The sequence below is a fragment of the Cryptomeria japonica genome, chromosome 10, assembly GCF_030272615.1.
Source record: "Cryptomeria japonica chromosome 10, Sugi_1.0, whole genome shotgun sequence".
In the NCBI taxonomy this organism is placed as follows: domain Eukaryota; kingdom Viridiplantae; phylum Streptophyta; class Pinopsida; order Cupressales; family Cupressaceae; genus Cryptomeria; species Cryptomeria japonica.
The window spans coordinates 61,824,251-61,845,951 of NC_081414.1; the positions used below are offsets into that span (position 1 = coordinate 61,824,251).

A 21,701-nucleotide genomic window follows, 5' to 3' on the forward strand; every position below is an offset into this window, starting at 1 on the left:
CTCGTGCTGTTCCAACACCTGCGATAAAAAAACTTACAAAAAACTCCAAAAAAGATTAAATTCTAGGGACGTGGGTCCCACCGAGCATGCCAGAATGAAGAGGGAAAATGAGCAATGCAAGGTTGATGGTTAGTATTCAAATAAAACATACAAACATATAATAAACCACTTATACCTTGCTATCTTGCCTTCTCCTTCAGATTAGATCTTCAGTGAAGTGAAGAATGCGCCCCTTCGTCACTTGATTGGATTGGTCCTTGATGGGGATGCGGGTTGCTCTCCTTTGCTCAACAAGAGGGATTGGATTTGATGGGATTTTGGATGGATTTGGATTGGAAGATTGAAGGATTATGAGGATATGATAAGAGGAAGGTAGAAGAGAAATGGGCAGCATGAGAATGCTATGAGAAGTGGATCCTTTTGTGAGGAAATGATCCTCCAATTTATAGATTGGAGGAGGCCAATAAAGGGCCAAGATTGATTTTCTTATGGAGGGTTGAGATCGATTCGAAATGGTGGGCATGGATCAAGGATGCCTTGGAAAAATAAATAGGAATATTAAATTCCTTGAGAAGAGGGGGGAAAGGAAATTTGAATTTCAAAATGAGGAATTAAAAATTCCAAAATAAAGGATGCATGGAGGGATTCAAAGAAATTTGAATTTCTTTGAGAGGCTCAATGTTGATGTGACATGAGTGGCAATATAAAATTGAAGGATAATGATAAGCATGATTATGAGAGATTCTAGAAGGATTAATTAGGTTAAGTGGGGGTTAGGAAAAGTGATTTGTAGGAATCACATGACTAGGTTAATTAATTAGAATTAATTAACTGGGTGGGTTTAGAGGAAATAATTATTGGAGGGACTTTAGAAGAATAGGAGAATAATTAATTTATTTGATAAATTAATTATTGGACAATAGTGACAAGATTAATTAAATGGGATTTAATTAACACTGAGAAGAATAAGGATAACATAATTAAATCAATTAATTATGTTGACAAGCTTGAATTAATTAAATATTAATTTTAGATGTCTACAGATACCCCTCAGTCCTTGGCTCTTATCCAAAGAGGTTCAACCTATTGGCTCGTGCCCCCGTATCGTGTGGCAAAAAATACTTTGTGAAGGCCCTCGCTAGGCTGGCAGCTCACGAACTTCATGCCATTGCTGGGCTGTCGTGCTCGCAAAATAAAAATAAATGTGTATCTAATATATTAGATAAATAGATCAACTTACAACATATGCCCAAACATTATCTGCTTTTACAATATTAAATACATTTTATAATTAATTAAAATATTAAATAAGTTCTTCAATAAATTTAACTAACCATTTAGTCATTAAACAATGACCCCTCTCCATATCATGAGATGCACACATTTAAAATATTAAATACAACTTCACCCAAGATGTATTATCCAATTATAAATTATTAAATATTTTAATATTTAAAATATACAACAAAATTTTAAATGAAATATTAAAATAGAAGTCTTTCTCATATGGCAAATCAAAATTCATTTTCTCCACAAATTATTTGAAAGAAATAAATAAAATAAAAAATATTTAAAATATTGACTGTGACATATTCTACCATTTCTGAATCTTGTGTCTGCAACCAACACAATTTTATATTCATAATCTCTTTTCTTGACAAATTGACAATAAAGAGGGGTAAAAATTTATTCAAGTCAGAAAGAGAAGTACATCAAAAAAAGAAGGCAAATAACCCAACGAAAAGAAAATTAAAAAGACTTATCATGATCCACTAGTTGAGCCAAGACATGAGACAATTTTGGGGAGAGTTGTCCCATATCCTCAATAGCCCAACCCTCCATAAAGATAGAAGCCCATTTTGCAAGATAATCAGCCACCCTATTCCATTCTCTGAGATTATGACAAATTATGAAAGATGATTTTTAATTAATATAGAAATAAAGTATTAAAAAATATGTGGCATTTACATAGAATACCTTCTCTAGCTCTAACTTTTCCATAGAAATATCATTACATAGAATACCTTCTTACCATTCTTCTTTAAGAATCCCATATCCCATTGATGATCTACCTCTTCACTGTGTACACCATACATTCCACACTTGCAGACAACCATGAATGGATTAGTTGAAAACTCTAGGGGAAAATCTATTACCTGTAAAGGTAAGGTTTTCTTTAGTGTGATTTTTGCTATTTGAATTATAATCTTACATCCAACCATTGAGATTTTAAAAGAGGACTCCGATGAATGGTGGATTTGTTGAAGTTGCTATGTGTTGGGCACTTGGGGAAGCTCTGGTAATGGAAGAAATTCAAGTGGCTCCACCGCATGCTCTGGAAGTTCACATCAAAATCATATGCACCGCTCTATGTCACATTGATCTCAGTATTTGGAATCTAAAACAGGTTGGAATTTTTTTATATGATTTGCATTCTAACAAAATTATATTCCGAGAATCGTTTCTATTGTAATTTACATGATATGGTTTCAAATAAACTATCTAAACAAATCAAAACTTATAGTTTTCTATCCAAACTGATCTCACTCTGTCATGAGACATCTGTAATTATGACTGGTGTATAATGACCAGGAGGATAACACACGACATCCTCACATTTATGGCCACAAAGCAATTGGGTATGTCCCCTTTTCCCACTCCATGATTTTAGTGGCATTAATATTGTTGACAATTGATCAAATTTTGATTGAAAGTTTGTTTGGTGTAGAAGAGTGGAAAGTGTGAAGGGTATTGAGGAGGGAGACACGGTGATACTTGTTTTTAGGCCAAATTGCATTGAGTGTGTGGATTGCAAGTCAACCCAAAGCAATATGTGTTACATCAGTTCAAAAAGAAGAATTGAAGGACTGATGAAAAGTGACAATGGTACCAGATTCAACATCAATGGGAAACCTATATACCATTTTGTAGGTGTTTCCAGCTTCTCTGAATTCACTGTTGTAGGGGTTGATCAAGTTGTCAAAATAAATCCAATGGTTTCTCCTGATAAAGTTTGTCTTCTTAGGTGTGGGGTCACAACAGGTAAAGATATTACACTTTTATGTAGTGGATAGCTTGATTAGTTCAATACAATAAGAGTTACAGAGTTAAGAAAACTGTAATTGTCAAATTGGTAGTATCAAGAAATCATGTAGTGAGTCCTTTATATATATATCTGATTGAAGTAATTGAAGAATATGAGCATCCCCTTTGGCCGCTCCGCACCCATAATTCAAGTTGAAATCATACAAATATAGTGACTAAAAGTTTCTATACAAGTACAGTGTCTATGGAATTGTATTGAGTTATAGAAATTGAAATTTTACTGTTGTTTTGAAGAACTGATTACCATTGTGGTGTTGTTATTCAGGATTAGGTGGGGCTTGGAAGGTGAGAAATGTAGAGAAAGGCTCCAGTGTGGCTGTCTTTGGTTTAGGAACTATTGGCATGGCTGTAATTCACCTACTTTTTGTTCACTTGATCATAACATCTTCATCAAGTGGCCTAAGGTTTCAGAAGGTGCAAGAATCAGAGTTGTATCTAGAATCATTGGTGTTGATGTGAAGTCTAAAAAATTTGATATTGGCACAGTGATGACGGATTTGAACCTCTTTCACCATTATTTTGTCCTTGGGAAACCAATCTGTTGCATATCTTACAGTCAAATTTATAACATAATTCTGTAGCTTACATGCCATTTACACCAAAGTTGTATTCTGCAGCTGAAATTGAATTTCTAGTGCATGATATTATTTGTTAATTATCAGCACTAAAACTAATTTTGTTTAATTGAATGCTTTTTTGTATTGAAGGTTCTTGTCTTTTGTGTTTACAAATAATTATTGGATTCGTCTCAATGCTGACACAGTTCCATTTTCTGATCAGTCTCCGACCAGATCTACTATATTTTTTTTCGTTTAGAAATGTCTGAAATGTCTATTAGTTTTTAAGAAATCTCTCTCCATTCATGAATCCAATCCCTTTAGTCTGGTCTTTAATTGCAAACATTACCCATCATAATAGACTATTGCTACCCATTGAGCTTATTTTTTCTAGCCATGTCCCAAATTTACATTGCCGATATCAAGTGTCTAGGCTTAATAAGTATAGAATTGGGGGGTTGAATTTCCACCTTTAGTACTTCAATTGTAATTGTGTGAGCTTGAATTTCATCCTCAGAATGTTACCTGTAATAAATTAGTTTCACAAAATACAAATGGAAATGCATACAGAAAATCCAAATTCAACCAATGAAACTACATGAAATACATATTAAAATAAAACCTTATTTTACCTTCATGATTTATGTCTCATTGTTTCCTAACTCCATTGCTCCTGGTTGCAGATGGTGTGCTCTCAGACAATGCACTGATGGCTTTCAAGATGACATATGAAGAATGGACTGATAACTTGTAGTTAACTGATGCTATGATATGAAAATGCTACATGATTATGCTAAAATGATTATGCTAAAATGCTATATGATAATTGCTATTGCTATTTGCTATTTGCTTCAAAAACTCACAGATGCATATGATTAATTTGAAGACTAACTCTCTCTCAACTGAAGCTCTTGATTTTATAGACTTTGAGAGGATTAGATGATGTGGCTCATATCAACAGTCATGATCAGATTTGCAGATTTGGATGGCTATGAGCAAAGGTGAAGGTTGAGAGAAAGGGGGAAGGAGAAGACAAGTGTCACTCATCTCACCTTGACTGGGTTGCTGATTGAGAGAATCTAGGGATGGTTGGAGGAAATTTAGGCATGAGAGGACAAGTGGACTCAAGTCCTTCCTAAGATGTAGGGATGTTGGAGAGAATATAGGAGAAGGTTATGAAATATGTGTACGTACACAATATTCATTGAATTTTGGAAGTTGGAGATAAATGATGAATTAATATTTAAGAAATATTAATTTCCTTAGCCACATGATGGATGAGTTGGCAAAGGGAAGATGAAGTGGAGATGAAGGGTGAGTTGGATAAGAAAGATTAAATAATTTAAGAAATTATTTAATATTTGAGACTATAGGATAGGAGAATAACTATTAAATATTAGATATTTAATTGTTTGGAGAAGATAATTAAATATTAGATATTTAATTAACTTGGTTAGAAGAATAATTAAATATTAGATATTTTATTAATTAGAGGAATAAGATAAATGAATTAATTAATAAATAATTAATTAATAGAAAGACATGAAAATGAATTAAATAAATAATTTTTTTCAAATTAACTATTTAATAGAAGAATAATTATTAAATAAATATAAAATATTTATTTAATTGCTCATAGCCAATTTTATGTGTATACATTTTGCCCCTCTTTGAAATAATGTCAAGACAACATTGTTTCAAAGATTAAATCAAGTCTTGATAATGCGCCCGATAGAGATAAAAATCTCGATTGTGTGCCCCCTCAGGAGATTGATCGTGAAATTGTCGAAAATTTTGGTTTGAACGATTGATCTCATGATAATTGATAAAAAATTAGTCAATTAAATTCATTTGCAAAAAACAAATTAAATTGTCCCATTTGAAATTAATTACTCTTTAAATAGTAAATATAAAATTAACCAAGGCTAATTTTAATTTCATTGTTATCCTTGTCAGCTTGTGGAGAAAATATTTTTGCTGAGGTGGCGAAATGGTGATTCCCATGGAGAATCATCGATTTGAGTGTGTTCGACGTTACCAACAACTTGTCGAGCATGGATATCCGGTAGGTATCTTATCCCGAACCTTGTTTGCTAGTTTTTGTTCACATTTTCATGTTTTAGGTGCGTTTTTGAATTTTTTCGACATTAGGTTAGCGCTTTTGCAATTTGTTTTAGCACAAATGCATGTTTTAGCGCAAATGTCTGTTTTGTTAGCACATATGTTAAAGTTGTTAGCGCTTATGCATAAGATAATGCAAATGATTTGTTTGTTAGTGCTTTTGCATGGGTTTGCGCAAATGTCTTTAGATTTAGCGCATTTGTTCAAAAAGACAATGCATATGCACTAGGTTAGCACAAATGCTTTTAGATTTAGCGCATTTGCTATAGTTTAGCGCAAATGCTCAATAGGATAGTGCTTTTGCTTAAATTTGATGTTTTTGATAAGTGCAAAGGTTAAAAATCACTTTGATGATTAGATTTAACGTGTTTAATATGCATTGATGATGAAATAGGGTCTTGATTGAGTGATTGCGTGATTGATAGATCAATAGATAGTTTTGATTGCTGGATTGATTGATAGGATTGCTTTGATTAGCTTGATTGATAGAGTAGCTTTGATTATCTTGATTGATATATTAGCTTTGATTAGCTTGATTGATAGAGTAGCTTTGATTAGCTTGATTGATAAAGTAGCTCTAAGAAACCGATTTAGTTTCTGATGTAAGAGCTTAGCAGAGTTTTGAGTGAACTCAGTGTTTGATAGAAAACCATGATTGATAGGTTTTAAAATGTTTTGATAGCGTAAGTTGCTTCAATTTGATTTGATAGATAGATAGCGTTTTGATTCAGTTTGATTTGATAGATATATGATGATTTGATTCAGTTTGATTTGATAGTGAACCCAGCTCACATACCACTTTAATGGGCGAACAACCCAACCCTTGGAACATACTACCGCCCCAGGTGGCAAAGAGCTGACATTGAGGTGCCAAAGATGATGATTAAGTTTTGATTTGATAGATAGATTGATTTGATGATTCAGTTTTGATTTGATAGATAGATAGATAGATTTGATGATTGAGTTGATTTCTCTTGAAAAATAGGAGAAACTTGATGCTCTCCAGTGTCGAGAGAAATTACCGACAGTGCGTCATTTAGTTCCGGAGTTGACCCAGGCTGATATTAGACATATAGATGCCTGTGGTTTATGCCATTTATTGTATATGCCTGAGATTACGCATAATAGAGGATTATTGACGGCGTTGGCCGAGAGATGGTACATCGAGCATAACACTTTCCACTTGCCGACGGGTGAGATTAGTGTGACTCTTGAGGATGTCTACATGATTTTGCACATCCTAGTGACTGGCGAGCTACTGTATTATGATTATCAGGATCGGGTTGGGATAGAGGCTTGCAGAGTCGTGTTTGCTGATGAGAGCATTGGTAGAGGAGAGATCCGATGGGTTGATATGGTGATGTATTACGAGGCTCTTCCTATTATTCTTGTTGGTCTAATTGGAGGATTTATATGTCCTGATAGGAGATCATGAGGTTTTTCGGTTGGTTGGGGTGAGATTCTCCTGAGTATGATGCAACATCGTACTTGATATGCTTGGGGTGTTTGCATGCTAGCACACTTATATCATGATCTTCATCAGGTGGTGTATGATGAGAGTGCGAGTTTGTCTACAGGATGCACTTTATTGCAGATCTGGTGTTGGGAGCACATTGCTATTACTCGGCCTATCCATCATAGAGTTTGGGGAGAGAGGCAACCATATGTATATTTCTATGCAGGTATCCTTACTCAGCATAAGCTAGGTAAGATGGAGTATTGGCGTTGGGTGCTTGATTCATTGGACATCATTACTTGGAGACCATATGTTGATTGTGAGCCATGGATGGATGATGCACATACATTACCATTTATCATGCAGAGTAGATATCTCATTGGTCAGACACCTTTCATTGTTGAGTGACAATTGATTGGTCACATTTTGAGACAGTTTGGTATCATCCAGCCTATGCCTACTGGTGTGATGATATATGCTCGGCGGTACAAAGATAGGCGAGATTGGGGACCTTGTTTGTCATTTGAGATTGCTCGTGCAGAGTTTGTTGCTACTCTAAGAATGGCTTATTATATGAGATTACACATTCTTGATCCTGGGGTTACTGTAGATTATGCTCAGTATATATTAGCTCATCCATTTCCTCATATTACTGATCCAACAGATCCTCCTCCTTTCTCAGGAGATGATGATGATGACTCAGATGATCTAGTTTCTAGGAGATGCAGACGGAGATGAGAGCTTAGAGCTTCTCATGAGGCTGGGGGAGGTGGAGATGATGGTGGGGATGGAGGTGGTGGTGGTAGGAGACTTGGACGGAGGGGAGGTCGATTGAGAGTCCATGGAGGACCATTTGGACTGATCGGCAAGATTGAGAGAGCACATCCTATGGGTGGGAGAGATGTTGGATAGATTGGGAGGGAGCATGGCAGGGCGGGCATGAGATCACTGAGAGGGTTGCCATTGACAAGAGGTAGGGTGAGTGGACTAGATGGTGGTTGCAGGAGAGGTATTGATTTTGGATAGATTCAACTAGACCCTAGGGTTATTGCAGTGCATGGTGGAGATGATGAGGATCACGTTCCCCTGATTAGACGATGGGTTCAGAGAGTTACTCGGACCGAGATTCCAACAGTTGGACAGGTTGGTGGTTAGGGGATTGGGGTCCATGCACCACAACAAGATTTACCAGAGTAGGTTGCACCAGTACATGATATGCTAGAGCAAGATGCATCAGAGCATGATGTGCTAGGGCAGGATACCATTGATAGTCTGAGAGCACAGATTGATTAGCTTCGAGCACAAGTGCAGACTCATATGACTGAGCAGGATAGAGCTGTTAGGAGACAATAGGATACTCAGGGCCTTCTTGATCACATTCAACAGGTTGGATTAGGTACTCTCTTGGCTGACACTGTTAAAGCATTAGTTCGGGCCGGGAAGGAGACTTCCAACTGGTGACAATGATATGAGGAGATAGTTGCAGAGAGCCAGAGAGAAGGTAGTTATCATACCACCATATTGATGGATACTAGCAGTGGTGGGGTCATGGGACCTCCTTAGAGGAGTGGTGAGCATGGGAGACAAGCATCTAGAGGATCTTCTCGCCCACAACCATAGAGGCAAACATAGTCAGGTGGTAGTGGTACAGGACAACTGTGACTTGATTTGTATTTGATGAGGCATTTGTATGGTTTATCTGATATCATTGTATACTTGGACTTTTATTGTTTTATGGTGATCTATATGTATACATGGACTCTATATGATGATGATGATTTATATGTATGTTTTTATTTGATGATGATCTATATGCTGTGATTATATGGATGTAGTGATTATATAGATGCAATGATTATATAGATGCAGTGATTATATAGATGATACCATGATAAATGCTTTTGTTTGATTTTTATTTTATTTTGATGGGCTTGGATGCAAATGAAAATGATTATTATCTTTAAATGATGCAAATGCAATGATCTATATGGAATGCAAACAAATGATTGATTTGATGCTTATGATGATGAAAATGATCTACATGAAATGTTTTTGTATTTTATATGTAATGTTTATGAATCTAAATGCAAAGATGCAACTAAATGATTGTTAATGGAATGATAATGCAAATGATGATACACTACATGATGAATGAAATGCACTTAATTGAATGCAAATTAATGCAATGATAAAATGCAACTAAATGAAATGAATGATGATTAAAATGATTCTAAGAAATGAATGCACCTATAATGATTAAATGCAAATTGTTTTTGTTTGTCCAAGTATACTCAATCTTTATTTATGACCGTTGATTTGCGAATGAAATGAAATGCTTATAATGCAACTAACCATGAATGCTTATAATGCAACTGACCATGAATTCTTATAATGCAACTGAATAATGAGCTAACTAAAAATTGTACTGCCATTCTTCATATGTTATCTTGTAACAGTGCTTTGATTTCATCATTGAGCTTTAAAATGTTGTAAGAAAATACAAGCAACTTGACATAATGATTCAAGATGACCTGAGTATTCCTTACATGGATTTTGATATAGCAAGTTAATACAAGCAACTTGATATAATGGATCAAGTTGACCCGAGTATTGCTTGCAGAATAGACAAGGAGTATCTCCTTTCATGCATGACTTGGAATTTCCTCCTTGATCTTTTGCCGATCATATCCTGAGACAAGTTCATACCACAGTAAGAGATAAACCACAGACAACAATCAAAGAAAATAATCATGTCTCATCATAGCTTCTCTAGTCATGGACATCCTTGAGTTGCACAAAGTACATGATTAGCAATAAAATCAAGATATAAACACTAAATCTTGTATGCCATTCACATGTTCTTATGGTCATTAACTGATATAATCATCTTGATGAATGATCTTTAATAATCCTTTATTACTTGCTGATCGATTCTTCGGTTTTTGATTTGCATGATTCAGTTGTTGATAAAATGCCTTGATTGATTTGTTGCTTTGTTGCTCGTTATCTATTTCAAAATCCTAGGTGTTTTTGTTTTTTCTATATTTTTTGAATGTTTTGGATTTTCAAAGGTTCAAAAGATCACCTTAGCAAAAGGAATTTGGATTTTGCCCCCAGCAGAAACAAAAATTTATTATGGATGTATGAATTGATCAAGATCCAAACCATGGAAGAACACAAATGCAGATTGATTGATTTTGATAAGGTCCAAGACAGTGACTACGACAAGTATTTCAAAGATTGATAAATGTTGGTAGGTTGCATATTTTTTGCTAAATGGTTCAGAGCAATGGATTCGAAAGATGGAATGGGTAAGCTAAAATATATGGAAGTGATAGATGCGATAGGATGGAGTGGATAGGTGCGCAAAGCGATCTCATAGATGGAGGAACCTACTTCTTAGATAGCGACTGCTTACCAGGTTTTCACCATCTAAATTTATTGCAATTTTTTGGATTTTATATGCTTTTTGTTGAATTTTTCAGGACTGTATATGCTTTTTATTGATTTTTTCAGGACTGTATATCTCAAGCATAAAATTTCTTGAGATGGATAGAATTGATAGGTTCATCAAACCAATCACCTTCAGGGGTAGATAGCTTGTATGCTTCTGATCCATATGTTGCTACTATGAAAAAAGGTCCTAGCCAATTCGGTTCAAATTTTCCCTTCTTTTCCCGGTCTTGCTGATTTCTTGGATTCTCCCTTAGAACTATATCTCCAATCTGGAAAATACGTGGCTTAAATATATGGTTATACCTTCTTGCCATTCTTTTTAGGTATACTTTCAAATGTTTTGTTGCATTTTGGCGACGTTCCTGAATCAGTTCTAGTTCCTGGAGTCGAGAGACTTGTTGTTCTTCTTCTGGTATAAGACCATGCAAAGATACTCATAGAGAAGGTATCTCTACTTCTATAGGTAATATAGCTTTTGATCCATAGACTAGACAATATGGAGTTGCCCCTATTGGAGTGTGGACACTAGTTCGATATGCCCACAGAGCAGGATTTAGCTGAATGTGCCAGTCCTTTCTAGCTTCATTGACTATTTTCTTCAAGAATTTCAAGATAGTTTTGTTTGATGCTTCAGCTTGACCATTACCTTGTGGATAATATGGAGTAGAGAACCTATGTTGGATATGAAACTATTCACATAGCTCTTTCACATATTGATTTTTGAATGGTCTTCCATTATTAGTGATAATGGTCATAGGAACTCCATAGCGACAAATTATGTAATTCAAAATGAATGATGATATTTGTTTTCCTGTCACTGTTGTTAAAGGCACTGCTTCAATCCACTTAGTAAAATATTCAGTAGCAATCAGAATGAACTTATATCCATTAGAAGATGAAGGATTGATCTTTCCTACCAAATCAAGGCCCCATTGTGAAAATGGCCATGATCCTGTCATAGGATATAACTCTTGTGCTAGTGCATGAATTAGATTTCCATGGATCTGACATTGTTTACATTTTCTAGCATAGGTGAATGAATCTATTTCCATAGTAGGCCAAAAGTAACCCATACGAAGAAGTTTCTTAGCAAATGTTAAACCACTTGAGTGTGTACCGCAAATACCCGCATGCATGTCATTAAGAACTCTCTCAGATTCATCTTTTTCAAGACATCTCAACAATGTACCATCTAGACCATGCCTATATAGGATATCAGTAATAATAGTATAGCGAGAGGACTAACGGATAAATTTTCTTCGTTTGATTATGAGATAATTCAAGAGGAAGGATATGATCTTTCAAATATTGGTAGGTTTGACCGTAGAAGGATTGACTGGTTCCTGATATATGGAAAATTCAATAGGTATGCTGGGATTGGATGGTAGGGGTTAAGATATCTTCCATGAGAAATTCGTAATGCTGTTGATTCTCTTTATTTTGCAAGAGAGATGCTATTGTAGCCATTGCATTTGCTGCTTTATTCTCATTTCTGGGAATCTGGGTGAATGTGATTTCTTTAAAGTGTCCTTTAAATTCCTCCACCAGTTGTTTGTATGGCATAAGATTATCATCCTTTGTTTGATATTCATCATTTACTTGATTAATGACAAGTTGTGAATCACTATAGACATGGATTTCTTTGACGTTCCACTCAATAGCCATTTTAAGCCCTATAGCTAATGCTTCATACTCTGCACTATTATTAGTGCATGGATATTGCAATCTATATGATTTCAGAATTGTGTATCCTTGAGGTGTGATGAAAAAGATTCCTACGCCTGATCCATATTGAGTATAAGAACCATCAAAGTACAATTCCCAAAAGTTTGTACTTATTGTCAAGATATCTGCATCAGGAAATTCAATGTGCAAAGGCATGTCATTTTGTAAAGGTGCATCAACCAATTGATCGGCGATAACTTGTCCCTTGATAGCTTCCCGACCAACATATTCTATGTCAAATTCACTCAGTATTATAACCCATTTGGCTAGTCTCCCTATCAATGTTGACTTGCTCAACAAATATTTGAGAGGACCTATGTTTGCTATTAGTTTTACATAATGAATCAACATATAATGTTGTAGCTTCTGAGTTGCAAATACAACTGCTAGACATATCTTTTCAATTGAGGAATAATTTAATTTGTAGCCAACAAGCGTTCTACTGATATAGTAAACTGCTCTTTCTTTTCCTTCATCATCATGCTGGGCTAGGAGAGCGCCTAATGATACACTTGTTGCTAAGACATAGAGTAACAATGGTTTCCCTTTGGTTGGTGATATCGGTACTAGAGGACTCATAAGATATTCTTTTATTTGCAAGAAAGCTTCTTCACATTTTAGATCCCATTTGAATGGAATATTTTTATGTAGAAGATGGGTAAATGGAAGACATCTATCGGCCAATTGAGAAAAAAATCTCCTGATTGATTGCAACCTTCCTTGTAAAGATCGCAATTGACTTATGTTCATAGGTGACTCCATCCCCATGATAGCTTTAACTTTTCCAGGATCTACTTCAATGCCACGAGTTGATATAATGTACCCAAGGAGCTTTCCAAAGGTTACCCCAAATGCACATTTCTTTGGATTTAATCTCAATTGATATCTTTCTAGCCTGTCAAAAATCTTGCTTAAAATGTTCAAATGTTCTTTTCTTGTGTGATATTTTCCAAGTATGTCATCGACATACTCTTCCATAAATGTATGCATCATATCATGGAAAATTGTCGTCATAGCCCTTTGATAAATTGCTCCTGCATTCTTAAGCTTTGATTGTAGCTTATCATAGGTAATCAAAGAAATGGGGTAGACTACAACTTTGATTTCACAGGCAACAAATCTGTCATTGTTGAAGCCTTCAAAAGTACTCATAATGTAAGATCTCTTGCATTATTTTATCAAAATGGAATCAAGATTGCCTTGATTCCATTGTATTGCATTGATATTAACAGAGGAAAGTTGTAGGGATGGGGTACAACAATGGTTTTAGGAGTGGGTATGACAGAGAAACCCATACACTGTCAAGAATTGCTCTATGGTAAAACTATAAAAGGGTCATTATATGGAGGAATGAAGGCAAAAATATATGTGCTCCTATTGGTGGACATGTATATGAAAAAGGTTTTCCTCATCATCAAATTATTTTGAACTTAACATTTTGAGTTTGAATATATGATCATGCAAATATCTTTTACTTCAAAGTTTATCTTCTCATTTATGACACTAACTTCAACCATAAAAGATGTAATTGTTTTGTAATATGATTACTCTAATTATGTTTGCTGTTGTATTAGGAGCTTCAGCTAGATGATTTCATTACTCATGAAATCTCATTTCCAGAGATCAACAAGGCATTTGAGTTGCTGATGGAAGGAGAATGTTTGAGATGCATTATGTGGATGGATAGGGCATCACATTAACATTATACACCTAGTACAGAGCAATAACTGGGTTTGGTTGATGGAGAATATATGTCCAACCATGTTATCTGTGATGAAGTTTTTTCTGTTTTAGGTTATTATAGTTATGTTTCCATTTGCACCTTAAGTGTCATCCATAACTTCGTTGTCAAATTATGTCCTTGCTAGCTGGTGTCCCATGGCAGAATCTGCTTGTACTGACCATAGTTGGCAGTTTCCATTAATATACGAAGACGTGGCATATTATTATAATACAAAAATTAACTATCAAAAGTTCAAAACTGTTAAGTGTATTTTGCTATCTGCTGTTAAGCAGAAAAAACATGTTTTCAAAAAATTTGTCATTATATATGGACACAACAGAAACTACCAAACTTAATCCATGTAGAACAAATACAGACCTTGTGATAAATTTTTAATTTGCATGTTAAAAATCATATGCGAGCTATGTTTATTTGCTTCTCATGGAGAGCTATTCTCCATACAAAATATTTGATAAAAAATATCAAATCTGCAAATCACAACGGATTTTTATGGGATTTCTAGTTGTTCTTTCTTCTTAATCTGCCTTCTCAATGTTGTAAAAATGTACAAAAATCCACTGAAAAGCAATTGTGTTATGCAAATTTGTGTTTTTACAATTGTACCATTTTGTATGGAGCAGAGTATCAAAACTTGCCGTGAGTCAGGCAAGTTTGCCGAGTTGGCGAGTCGAGCAAAGCTCGGTGATTTTTGACAACTCATGACTCGGACTCGGCGAGTTATGGTAAAACTCGCCGAGTCCAAGCTCCAAGACTCGGCTTGCGACATGTCCAGATTTTGGACACTGACTCATCTCTGATCACTCTAGTGGATATCGATCTAGAGTCTGAGTGGATCATTGAGTCTACCGATCCCATCTTCACTGAGGAGGACCATGAGTGGGTTGACTAGGCAGACATAGAGGCTGAGGCTGAGGCTATGGCAGAGGAGGAGGTTAGAGCATGATCCGACATAGGCACAACTGATGTTGATCATTAAGGCACCTTATAGGTAGAGACTATGACTACTCAGTCATCCAGGACCTACCTTAGATGCCTTTGTAGGAGGTAGACAAACTACTCTGAGGTTGAGGCTGAGGATGAGCTAGAGCTTGAGCCATAGACTTGTTTTTGTTTACAGTTACATATATGTTTGGGAACATTTGATGTCTTGGATTTTATATACATTTGACAACATTTATAACTCTATATATCTATGTTTTCTATTTCCGTCAACAACAATTTACATTTCTATGCATGTGATGGATGAATGTTTATGTATGTGATCAAATTAGCTTTTATTTGATGATGTTATAGCATCTTTAAGCTTTATTCAATAATGGGTGCATGAAACAAGTTTTAAATCGTTAAAAATCTCTAAATTTTAAGGGTTTTTTTAATTTTGCTGAGTCGTTGCTGAGTCATTGCCGAGTCACGTGTCGAGTCGGCCTTGCTGAGTCTGAGCCGAGTCTGAGTCTAGGAACTTTGGTATGGAGAATAGCCATTGCCTCTTTCAATAGCTATTTTTTTTTTTTTTCAAAAATAAATATTTCACTTTTCTATATGTATGATGTAATAGGGAATTGTTAGAGTTATTCACTTGCAATCAAAAGGTTCCACATTTAGGTTACATTTATTTTGTTTTAATGAAATTTTTAAGAATTGTCAAATTAGGTGATAATAGCTCTTATATGTTGATGCATATTTCTTAAGTGAGGCATGATAATTTGATCACGCTTACAATATAATTTTAAATAAATCTTACTAATATTTTTTAGGAGGTACGAAATTGTCAATACAACTTTTTTTTGATATAGGCAAGTATCTCAAAAGTTGATAATTTAATGAATAGTATAGTTGTTTAAAATTGATTAATTAGAAATGAAAAGTGCACTCTTAACATTTTTTCCTACCTAATTTGCATCACTTTGAAACTTTCTTCCCAATGCAAAAATCTAGTGCTCATTTTTTGTATTTGTATAAAATTTGATGCTCATCCTATACCTAATTTAAGTGGTCATATTTTTCATTCATATAAAATTTGATTTTCATCCTATACATAATTTAAACTTAGTCCCCAATTCCTTAAAGGTCTAAGGCCCAATCCTTAATTTTCATGCTCTTAGTCATGGGTCAAGAGTAAGACTATTCAAGCAACCATGATCTTGGATAAAATTGTTAGGGTAGTCTTGAAGTCTAGTTTCTAAATTTTAATTTAATTGTGGGCCCAAGCCAACTTGACTCTAATTAGCCATTACTTGCCAACTTGCAAGAATACTTAGAATTTGAATTTCAAGGTGTTTTAAAAGGGACAAAACCCTAGGTCATTTTGACATTAATAACCCATCACTTTGATCATTAGAAGGAGAGGTACAATATACAAATTGAAGAAGGCCCATTCAGCCTACTTTATCATTAGAAAATCATCTAGAGCATTAAATGCACTAACATATATGCATACATAAAGGTATATACATAGGCATGCAAACTTTGCTTGTTATCTCTTTGATATTGTTCAAACATCATTGAATTGGTGTAAAGGGCCCAATCTCCATCAGGAAAAGTCATGGATTCTCCCACTTAATATTAAGCCCTTCCTACAATTTCAAACACTACCCAAACCAAGTATTACATATTGGCAAACACATTTTGGACTTGAGTAGTTCATGACACAATTCAAGATTGCCATTACATTCTTGGTCGCATAAAGGGTTCAAAGCCAATAATTTCAATTCTAGGTCCAACCAAGCAATTTTTACCCTTGACAAAGCACATATTGATACCTAGTGTATTAAAAATCTGATACTACATATTTGATAACATGTAACAAACTCGAGTGGTTCATTAATCAAACACTAATATCTCTTTTTTCAAGAATATAACATAAGCACAATTTATCTAGTTTCTAGAAATATATGTTTGCAAATAAGGGCAATTGAATGAAGAGAATGTACATTCATTAAATTGATCTCAAATCTAAAACATGATAGAAATGTTTTCCAATAATGTCTCTTTTCATTAACATAGGAATATGATAGGTCCCTTTTATATTTTAAGTCTCTATCACAATTTAGTAAATACATTGCTTCTAGTACAATAACGATTATTACAATTTCTTCTCATGTGGATGAGACAATTTACAATATCATTTATACATCAAAGTGAACTCATACCTGTTGTCTGTAATAATCCAAGTTTTGACTTTTCAACTACAAGAGGGAGGACATCACTTGGGTGCTTTTCTTCCAATCACAAATTGATTGTCCCCGCACACCTTCCTACTAGAAGTGACCCAACCCTTCATGAGAGTAGTAGATCAAAGGAAACTCCTTGAGGTCATTAAGCCATATGAGAACTAGTATTGTGTGATAATACTGATAATCTATCATACATTTCTATATTCCATCTAGCTAGTATGAAACATCTTATTAATTTGTAACTTTAGACATGATTAACCGACAATGCAAATAGTGGTTTTGTATTACTTTGGCCAAAGCTTTATAATAAATATTCATACAAAGCTTATGTGGTCATTATGTTCATGAACTTCTTTCTCAAACTAGACTTCAACAAACGATTTTATAAAATAGACCTCAATCAAAATAAAAGTAATTAAAATATCTTCTAATTTCATTATAACACAAAAATTGTAAAACAAAGTTATAGGTATTGTTAATCATAAATCAATCCTTTCTAATTTAAAAAAATATTTAAAGTTGGTTTGACACTCTTGTTTAGTTTCACAATAAGTTCTAATTCAATCGATCTAAAAAACTATTCTTTGCCTGTCATATTTGACAAGCTAAAAATTACAAAATAAAAATAAAAAATATATGAAATTTGAATAGAATCTTGTTCATATATAAAATGTATAACTGATTCTCTTATGAATACATGTACATACACATATACATATATGCATATACACACAAACTTATTAAATAATCATTATAATACTTCTTCAAAGATGAGTTCCTTTATGCAACATAATCATATGAACACATAGTCATATTCCATATCTATTTTGCATATGTTTATATGCTTATATAAATATATACTTATCTCATTATTATACTTGTGAAGATGTTAACTATTTTGCATCAAAAATTTAAACAATCTGACTATTTAGTCCATATCATATCTTTAATGGTCGAATGCTCATTAGAGCAGTATAATTTAAATACATGATAGATATCAATTAAAATGTATCACTATATCATCACTGCCAATCAAACAATACTCTCAACCATTTATAAGGTTGAGAGTCCATTGATTCCTGTCAAAAATTATATACCAGAAAAAGAGGCTCCAAATTTATTTATATTAAAGATAGTATGATAAAAAATACATTCAATTCTGTCAACATAGATCCGTAGTGTCTAATTGAGCACAGCAAACATGCATGATACTGAGGTTGCTTTGCCACGTAGGGCATGATCATACTATAAAAATAATCAGCCCTATACTGTCCTATATATCATTCATGCCCATGCTGATCATAATTAGAATTTTCTAATTATTTGAATTGACTGCTATCATTGCTAAACAATCTCCAGAGTTCATGTGCTATCTTACTCCTCTCTTTTCTTTGCCGGTTCCTTCCCTTTAGCTTTGTCTTGAGCCTTGCCTGCTTCATTATACTCTTTTACAAACTCCTGGAGAATTTTCATGAATGGTTTGTAGTCTTCATTTGTGTGCACCCATGTGAGACTTTCGGTAGGAAGACTCTCACAGTGCCATCTTCTAACAGCTTATAAAACTTGGCCTTTGAGATGTTCATTGTAACCGAAACCTGTAATGCAACATTGATGCTTAAGAGTCTTTTGCAAGAAAGATATCATTCCGAATTTTATTGCTGAATTGAACTTGCTAAATACTATTAACATAATTAATCAGATCCACATTATTAGTCAAAGCATTGTATATTAGTATAGCGTTACTATGCATTAGTTTATTACCATCTTTCCATTTATAATAAATAAATCTCTCAACATCTCAGGAATACTTCCTCGGAAGACAAAGGTGGGAGCACGAGTCCCTAAGGACCGAGTAGGTTCTCCAATTGGTGGCACGGAGGTTGAACTCACTGCATAATGAAGCCCAGGGCTTTAAAGTGCCATCCACAAGAAAGTTAAAGAAAGTTATTGAAGTATTTGATACCATTAAGGGTCCATTTCCGATTCAAACAACCTTGGAGAAGAGCCAAGGGTTTGTCTTTATGAAAGAGGTTCCACCATATAGACCTTTCACCACAGATACTATCGCCTTTAACTATAATCCCATTGTTGGTAGTAAGACCTCTAACACTCTCCCAATCTCTCCATATGATTTTTAATGTGCATTAGATCCTATAGGGGCAACAGGGAAGGTACTAACTAAGAGATCATTGAGAGGAAGGAATTTCCATGATTTAGCTTGCTTAGGCACAGATAGCTCAATAGATTTTTTTTGACGAGGATTTTCAAGGCTCATTGCCCTCCAATGCCTTGAAAATCCATTTAGCCCCTAGAGCAATGCTTTGAATCTTAAGATCTTTCAGTCCAAGTACTCCTTTCTTCTTATCAAGGCAACACTATTGCCATTTGACAACATGTGTTTTCTTTTCTCCTTTTCCATCTAACCAAAGAAACCTTTTGATCTACTTTTGGATATCATTGAATTGATAACTACTAAAGAGTCACATCGACACATAGTATATACTGTAAGCGGATAGGATTTTTTGGCAAACCTGAAGCCTACCAGCCAAATAAAGGAATTGGTTATTCCATTTGCTAAGTTTGTTAACAATATTTCCTTTGATCCATAGCCACATATCCTTCAGGCACAGATTAATTGCAAATAGGATTCCAAGGTACCTTACTTGCCTATTGGGGCTTCTCCATTGGAAGTTGAATTTAGTCATCCATGAGGGGGGAGAGCTTCTACCCACCATAACACAATGAATTTGGAGTTAGATATTTTGGCCTCGAAGGCAAGACAAAATAGGTCAAGCTTCTTGATAAGAGAATTCATATTATGTTCTGACAATTCAATGAAGATAGCAGTGCCATCTATAAATTGTATGTTCAATAGATCCTCTTTATTTGACAGGTTGATTCCCTTGACCCTAGGGGAAATGGAGGATTCCCTAAAGATATAGTGTAGAGAATCAAATGCAATGACAAATAGAGCTGAAGCCAGTGGGCAATCGTGCTTAATGGATCTCTCCAAATGGAAGCTCTCAGTCAAGGAGCCATTGATTTCAATTTGGGCTTAGGCATCTCTCAAGAGAGTTTTGTCATATGGCAGAAAGACTCAGGAAAACCAAATGCTTCAAGCATCATGAATAGAAAGGACCACTCAACTTTATCATAGGCCTTCTCAAAATCTAACAAAAATATTGCAACATCTTGATTGGAATCTTTAGCCTAGTACATAGCTTCCCAACTAGTTAATAAATTTTACAAAATATATCCACCTTTAATAAAGCCAGTCTGATTATTGCTTACAAATTTTGAAAAAATGTCTAGTAATCTAAGAGAAATGATCTTTGCAAGGATTTTGTATGAGAAATTTAATAGAGTAATAGGCCTCCAATTCTTAATGAGTGTTTTGTCCCCTTCTTTAGGCAGGAGGTTAATGACCCCTTTATTAACGTTTGGCCTGAGAGATCCTCTTTCAATGGCTTCACTATAAACTTGAATCATATCCTCACTAATCCACTTTCTATTATTCTTATAGAATTCAATAGGGAGACCATCAAGCCTCAAAGACTTGTCATTGTTTAGTACATTGATTGCCTTCTGAACCTCTTTGATGGAGATAGATTTGTTTAAGGCTTTCTTATTCTCATTTGATATTTTTCTAGGAATGAGATTTTTATAGAGGTCTCTTGCCTATTGGTCCTTAGCATCTCTGGCTTCAAATAAAAAAAACTTCTTATAGAATTATGGAAAGACTTCCTTAATTTCCTTCTGATCACTGATATTACTATCATTTTCCCATATCTTACTAATATTCTCTTCACATTCTTTCTATCTTATCATTTTGAAGAAGAATCTTGAACTCTTATCTCCATTTTGAACCCAATTTAACCTTGCTCTTGTTTTTGCCCCTTGACTCTTTCTACTTTGCAGTGTTCTAAGATCATTCTTGGTACTGGTCAATATATCATTGAGCTCCCTATTTTGGGGATCCTATTGCAACCTAGCCTCAAAGATGAGAAGTGCTTCATTTAAACTGTCTTCAATTCTCCCAATATCCTTAGCTTTTTTCTTTCCAATGGTTTGGAACATGATTGTCCAACTACTAATATTTGTTCCCATCTGTCAATGGTAGAAGTAAGTTGGTTGTTCCATTTATTGACTTGCCAAATAATGAAGGTGACATTGTTGCAATCCTCGTATTTGAGAAGATTGGTATTAAGCAAGAAAGTGGCATCTTTCTATTGTTTATCTCTTGGATTGTCATTGGAGATGATCTCCGCCTAAATAGGATGATGATCAGAAAGTGTATAGGGGATGAATTGAATATTGGATCCTTTCTTGTTTTTGTAGAAATTGAACATGTCTCCATTAACATA

The 21,701-nt window shown here is 34.6% G+C and overlaps 1 protein-coding gene across 1 annotated transcript in view; it reads left to right on the plus strand.

The window, feature by feature from the left end:
• Positions 1-2,245: 2,245 nt before the first annotated feature.
• The window catches only part of LOC131858769 (alcohol dehydrogenase-like 7), a 64,539-nt gene continuing 45,083 nt past the window's right edge, over positions 2,246-21,701 (plus strand). The window contains exons 1-6 of the mRNA XM_059212220.1: positions 2,246-2,299; positions 2,408-2,469; positions 2,729-3,042; positions 3,371-3,453; positions 3,510-3,590; positions 13,995-14,079. Of these exons, the coding sequence (XP_059068203.1) occupies positions 2,246-2,299; positions 2,408-2,469; positions 2,729-3,042; positions 3,371-3,453; positions 3,510-3,590; positions 13,995-14,079 (679 nt within the window). The remainder of the gene's footprint in view (positions 2,300-2,407; positions 2,470-2,728; positions 3,043-3,370; positions 3,454-3,509; positions 3,591-13,994; positions 14,080-21,701) is intronic.